At 59.0% G+C, this 6702-nt stretch overlaps 1 protein-coding gene across 1 annotated transcript in view; it reads left to right on the top strand.

Moving 5' to 3' along the window:
* The first annotated feature begins 1648 nt into the window (after positions 1 to 1648).
* Positions 1649 to 6702, top strand: part of ALX4 (ALX homeobox 4) — a 39181-nt gene continuing 34127 nt past the window's right edge. Inside the window, exon 1 of the mRNA XM_074909228.1 lies at positions 1649 to 2054. Within this exon, the coding sequence (XP_074765329.1) occupies positions 1649 to 2054 (406 nt within the window). The remainder of the gene's footprint in view (positions 2055 to 6702) is intronic.

Raw genomic sequence — 6702 nt, 5'->3', positions numbered from 1 at the left:
CACCCCGCCCTGCCGCCCCGCTCCCCCCCAGGCCGCATCCTGCTCCCCCCGCGCACCCCGATACATGCACCCAGATGAAAGCCACGACTCTCCCACCTCTCTGCAGGGTGGGGGGGAGCAGGGAGGACACATGGGCCGGGCCCCGGGGGGAACCCGCCGGGACCGGGAGCCCACAGCCGACGCCGGTGCCCCCGCTCCCCGCCCGCAGCCGGCTCCGCCGCGGCCCGCGCTCCCGAAGGGGTTAAGGGCCTTCTTTTCTTCCCTTTCCTTTCTTTTTCTCCTTTTTTCCTTTCTTTCTTTCTTTTTTATTTTCCTTTTTTTTTTTTTTTTTTTTTTGACTGAAGAACTGTGGATGTAGTTTGCGTAATATCTTTATTACTGAAAACTTCAAGGTAAGCGAGCAATAGAAACCAGATGTGGGGATGGGAGGAAGGCCGGGTAAGAGTGAGTGTAAGGGGTAGCAGGAGTTAACCAGGGGAGGAGGGGAATCAGGTTGAATGGCGGGAGGGGGGGGGGACGACGGAAGGTGAGTATTGATTTATTTTTAAGCCCTTTTTGAGTTGCAATTGACCCCTCCAACCAAAAAGGGCTCCTGCCACCCTCTGTCCCTTTGCAAGTTCACCTCTGACAGTCCCAGAAGCCGGGGCCAATTTTCTGTGCTCGGCGACGCTGTTAAAATCCGTCCCTGCTGCCCTCCCGCTTTTGATCCAGTGGTTTTACACCTGGAGGGAGCACGTTTGTAGAGGTAAATAAAGAACGTCGATCAGAAACGTGCGGGGAGTTCGCCTGGCCATGGGCGACCGCGGACCCGCCGTGCCAGGGGAGGCAAACGGCTCGGGGCAGCGCTGGCAGAGCTGCCGGCCCCGAAGGGGTTAACGGGGGAGGGGGGGCTTAAAGGCATATAGCTGCGGGGGAAATCCGTATTGCCTTTAATACAGAGGAGGGGGCGCGGAGGGGGGGGTCCCCGCAGTTGGGGGCAGTGAGCAGCGGAGAGGGGCCGGGGCCAACCGAGCGTGTCACGACCGTTAAATCGTCCGCGGTGCTTCCGCCTGCGCGGATCCCACATCCATCCCTTCGGTGCCGTCTACTTGATTTTCTATTTTTTTAATCATAAAAACTTTTGTGGTGGTTAGGTTGGGTTTTTTTCTTCTTCTTCTTCTTCTTCTTCTTCTTCTTTTTTAACGCAAAAGCTATGACCTCCACCCCCTTCTGCTTCCACACACCCCCATACACATACACACACCCCTTCCTGGGCCCCCTCCCCTCCACTGTCATCATCTACATATTAATTGGGGGAGAGGTCTCTCTCTCTTTTTTTTTTTTTTTTTTTTTTGTTTCCCCTATGTGTGGGGGGGAAAGTGCGGAGAAGAACCTCTTTAGAGTGTAGATAGTTCGGAGGGAGAGACGGAGGGCAACTGTGTGTGTGTGAGAGAGAGAGAGAGGGAGGGAGGGAAAGAAAAAGACCCCTTTTACTTTGCGAGATCTTAAGGGGGTTTGGAGATCTGGTCAGCTTTCAAGAACATCTGAATCCTCTTAGAGCTCCCTGGCCCAGCTGTGAGTGTGTGTGTATGCGAGAGGGAGAGAGAAAGAGAGGTTCCTGGTGCCCCTCCAAGCGCATTAAGGACACTCGGGCCTTTTAATTTTAGGAATGAATGCTGATACTTGTGTTTCTTATTGTGATCCGGCTGCCATGGATTCCTACTACAACGCAGCCTCCCAGGGCACAGAAGGCTCCTCGCCTTTTAGGGCATTTCAAGCAAGTGACAAGTTCAGCCCCACTTTCCTGGCCAGCAAAGGACAAGGCTTTGGTGACAGCAGCACGAAGTGCCGGAGCCGCTACAGCCAGCAGGAATGTCAGTCCCTGGATGGCAGCGTGCAGGCTCCCGGCTCCGCCGGGGCTCCGGCCTCCTTTAACAAATACCCGCAGCAGCAGCAGCAGCAGCAGCCCCCGCACCTCTACATGCAGCGAGGCCCCTGCAAAACCCCCCCGGAGAGCAACCTCAAACTGCAAGAGAGCAGCGGCCACAACGGAGCTTTGCAGGTCTCCTGTTACGGTGAGTCCTTGGCGTCAGGCGGGGGAAGCACCGGGGGGGGGGGGGGAACCAGAGAGAGAGAGAGACGCCGGGGGCTGGAAAGGGCCTCCCGGGGGGGTGGGGGATGTGGAGGGGGGGGCAAATCCTCCCGGGCTCAAGGAGCCCAGCGCTGCCGGCCGCGGAGCGCAGCGCGCCCGTCCCGCCGCGGTGCGGGGCTGGGGGGGCCGCTGTGTCCCCTGTGTGTGTCCCCCGCTCCCGCCCAGAATATCTTTATCCCCAGCCGGGTCTAGAGGCCGCGATGCCCGCGGGAAGTGGCGTTTCCCACCCCTTGTCCTGCTTTTGCGGTGATTTTAATCGTAATTTCCGAGCGGGGCCGATGCGCTCCCGGGAAGCGTTAGTTCTTGAGCAATGCAGGGAAATCCCCAGCGAGCGGGGGCAGAAACAGAAAGAGAAAGAAGGAGCGGACCGTCGGGCTGCGCCAAACACGCGCTACGGGGACCCTCTTCCAGAGGAAGAATTTCTGGGAGATTTCAGCGAAATCCTCACTTCCCGCTGTAACTGTCTCTCCCACTTCCCCGGCTCTCACTTTCTCCCCTAATCGCCACTCCCCTAATTGATTTCTGCCCGGCTGCAGATAACCCACTCGCATCCTCTCCGCGGGTCATTAGCGGCAATTAAGACGCTCTCTTGCGCTGGCGCTCGGCAGGGCAGCCTGGAGCGGGGGCGCTTCTCCTGTCCCGTCCGAGCGTGGGTTTAAAAGGCTTCTCCGGGAGGTGTCCGCTGTACCGGGGCGATTAGGAAACAAACAAACAAAAAAAACCCCACAACAAACCCAAAACAAAACAACAACCGCGCCCCCCCCCCCAAAAAAAAAAAAACAAAAAACCAACAAACAACAACAAACCCAAAACCAAAAACAACCACCCAAACAAAAAAGCCAACAACCAAACAAGTTGGGAAAAAAAATGTTCTTCCGAAGAAGAGAAAGTGGAAATAGAATCTCTTTCCCTCCCTCCCGGTGGTCTCTGTGCCGGCAAAGAGGGGCTGCCCCGGCCAGGGTTCAGCGCGTCGCCGCTGCAGGGGGGCGGCTGTGTCCCCATCCTCGATGCGCCCGTCCACGGTGACCCCGCCGGGCGGGGACCGTGCCGGGGTCCCCAGGGAGCCCCTAAGACGGGTGGTGACGGGGGAGGCCGGAGGCGCCCGGGTTAGGCCCATCTCGAGGCTCTCGCCGTCATTTTGGGTACTCTTGGCCCTCCTTGCTTTCTCTTTCCCCCACCTCTAGACTTTAAAAAGGACGCAGAGGGGCCGTCCCCGGCCCATCTCCCAAACCCCGCCGGGCCGGGCCGCGGTCAGGCGCCGTCCATCACCCCCTGCGTGCAGCCAAAGTGTCCCCGGATCCAGGTCCACAGACTCGGGGTGTCCCCCCCCACCTTTTCCCGGGAAAAAAAGGCATTAAATCCTCGCCCGGCGGCTGTGCCCGGGACCGGCTCGTTCTGGCCGGGGCTCGGGCTGGGGGTTTTCCACCCTCTCCCCTCACTCGCTCTCTTCCCCTGCCCCTTCTCCCTGAGCGGACAACTCCATGCCGGCGCCAAGGCCCGCTCCGCATCCGCGGAGGCCTTCGAGGGCCGGGCACGGTGGGGCCGGGGAGCCCCCGGTGCCTTCCCGGCCACCCTGCTAACCGGTTCTCTTGGTTTTGTAGGTTGCAAAGCCCAGGGCGCCGGCTTTAGCCTGTGATGACACATTCCAACACCATCCCCGGTAGACCCACGCGAGTTTGTCACCCTCCTTAACACCGCCGGCGTCCCCCCTTATTTATTTTCAAGCGGGGCTCCGGGCTTGACTTCAGTGGTAGCCTCACGGCGGCGGCGGGCGGCCCGGCGCGGCGCTCGTTGCGAGCCCCTTGTGATGTGGCTAGGGACAGTGGGCTGTAATAAGAGACACATGGATCCGCCAGGATAATTAATTGCAATAATAATAATAATAATAATAATAATAATAATAATAATAATAATAATAATAACGGTTAACGAATGAAGAGAGAGACTCGCTCCTAACAGCCAGATCGGGGTTTCGCAGCACCCGTACGCTCCTCGCCGCCTTCTCCCCAAACCGCGCCGGGCTCAGGCGTTGTGCCCCGGCTAAAGGGACCGGGGAACCACCGAGCCCGGTAAATACCCTCGGCGTGGGTAAGAGAGCCCTCCTCTCCCCCCGCAGAGCGGCCGGCTAACGGGCAGGGGGGCGAGGCGGGTGTGGAGAACTACGGGAGGTGAAACCGGGGAGCCGGTGGCCGCCCCCCGCCGCCCGCCGAGCCCCCGCCGCCGCCCCGGGGCCGGTACTGCCGTGCGCCTTGTGCAGAAAGAGACGAGAGCGGCGGGGAACGCTGGCTGCCCCGGGTTGAGGAGGATGCTGGGGTGGTGGGGAGGCCGTGCTCGTAAGTCCTTCAATGTCAAAAACAACACTCCGTACTCCCCCTCAAAAAAAAAAAAAAAAAAAAGGAAAAAAAGATAAAAACTACCAGCCGGCTCTCGCCCCCGTCTTCCCCCCCCTTCGCTTGGAGAACCTCCGGGAGATCCCAGCGAGGAGCGGCGGGGACACGGCGGGCACCCCGCGAGCCGGTGGGAGAGGGTATCTCCCCCTCTTTCCTTTTTTTTTTTTTTTTTTTAATGTTTAATTTTATTTTACTTTTTTAATAAACAAGTCGTTCCCAGTTATAAAAAGCCCGTGCCTGCCATCTATTGCTCTCGGCTTCTATTTCTAGATCTAAGCCTTTCCACGGCGTTGTACGGATAAATATAGGCGCGGGAGAGCCGCGGCCCTCCGTGCCCGCAGGACACCAGCGGCAGCCGCCGAAGCGCCCCCAGCCCGGCCGCCGGGGGCACCGGGCGGCCCCCTCGGAGCGGCGGCTGCCGGCCTGGCCCTGGCTGGGGGAGCGGCGGGGTGTCCCGGTGGGGGCCCCCCCCGCCGCCGGGCCGCCTTTCCTCTGCCGTAAATAGGGGTGAGGGTTATCCCGCAGACCGGCCCCGGCAATTAAAGCAGAAATCTTAAATAAAAGCCCTCAGAACAGGTTATATATCTTGGTTTAGGAGGGGGAAAAGCTTTCGGGTGATTTATGTGCTGTAGTAATCTGACTTGCTATTTCTACTGCGCGGAGCTGAAGTAAGTTACATGTCTCGAAACATATGTACGCGTACAGCCATATACACACACAAATATGTACGTGTATCCCTGCCTAGAAATACGAGCTGGAAGGAAAAAAAAAAAATCCTTTGGGGAGTGAAGGCGAATGTGATGGGGATGTTTGCTCAGAGGAAACAGGAGAAAGGAAAGGGGCTTTCTCTGACAGAGGAAATTCTTTAAGTGCCGGGTTATGCAAATAACGACCATTTCTTTCTCTTTTTTTTCCTTATTTTTCTTTTTTTTTTTCTTTCTTTTTTTTTTTTTTTTTTAGCGAGATGCGCAGCCTAAAGTGCGTTGTTAATAGAAGCGCAGAAGTCAACTGCTGTCGGAATCAGGGGCTCGCTGCGAGCTTTTTTTTTTTTTTTTTTTTTTTTAAATGACACTTTTAATGCGTTTCTCCTCTTCCTTCTCCCCCTAACGTAATGTAAAACTGCAGGCACGGCACACATGAGCGCGCTGCCGGTGTGTCCCCCCCACTCTCCCCAGAGAGACCGCTCGGGCCCCGTCAAGGGCTTTGCGGAGCTCCCGGTGCGCCGGGGCGGGCACCGGCGGCATCTGCCTCTCTCCCCCGGCTGGAAGGGGGTACCCGTGTCTGTGTGCCCCCACACCGGGCTCTGGGAGCGTCCCCGCAGCGCTGAGCTCGGCGCCTTCCCCGCGGATAAAAGCGCGGGCGCGGAGGCAGGCGGGGGGAGCACCCCGGCGGGGGGGGGGGGGGGAAGATGCTGCTGCCCTGATCCCCGCGGGGGGCAGCAGGAGGATGTAAGGGGGAGAAGTGTGCGTGGGGGGGAGCGGGGGAAGGAAAGGGGGGACCGCGGGCGGAGAGGCGGGGAGCGGCGGCAGCGAGGGCGGGGGGCGGCGGGGCCGGGGCCGGCCCCTTCCCGGGTGCGGCGGGGCCGGTTGCCCGGTCAGGCTCGGCCGCCGGCCCCCGGCGAGCTGCTGACGCCGCCCTGGCAATCGGCCTCTCTTTTCCACAATAGGGCCACCAGATCTGCCATTCAAGGGCTCCGGCAGCCTCCCAGGGAGGGGAGGGAGCTCTCGCCGGGAGTTTGGCTAAGGCTCTTGTTTGCACAGGCACTCGGAGGTGCGGGATCTCCTCCGCGGAAACCTGCGGGCTTTCCTCAGGGAGCAGGACGCGAAGGTAGGGGCTCCCCCTCCCTCCCCACCCCGGCTGCGCATCTCTTCCCGAAAATGTTTTGCGCTTCCCTGGGCTCGGACGGTAGATCTGGCTGGAGGCTTTTCTGGGATTCCTGACCCGAGCTGTTTATAACACTCATGTGTCAAAGGACCGGGAGCCTCCCTCCCCCCGTATTCCCGCCGCTCCCTCCTTGCAGGCAGATTTCTTTTCGCACCAGAGCTGTTTATTTTCGACTTGTCCGCTGGTGACGGGGATTAACTCCGCTTTAGCCCTCCGCCGCTTGTAACCCCAGCAGGACGTTACCAGCGACAAGAAGGGTGCGGAAAGAGAGAGAAAGAGTCTTAAAACTTTTACTGG

The sequence above is a fragment of the Athene noctua genome, chromosome 6 (assembly GCF_965140245.1).
Source record: "Athene noctua chromosome 6, bAthNoc1.hap1.1, whole genome shotgun sequence".
NCBI classification, from domain to species: Eukaryota; Metazoa; Chordata; class Aves; order Strigiformes; family Strigidae; genus Athene; species Athene noctua.
Note: the sequence above shows the minus strand (reverse complement) of the source record. Positions and strands in the feature narration are given on the sequence as shown.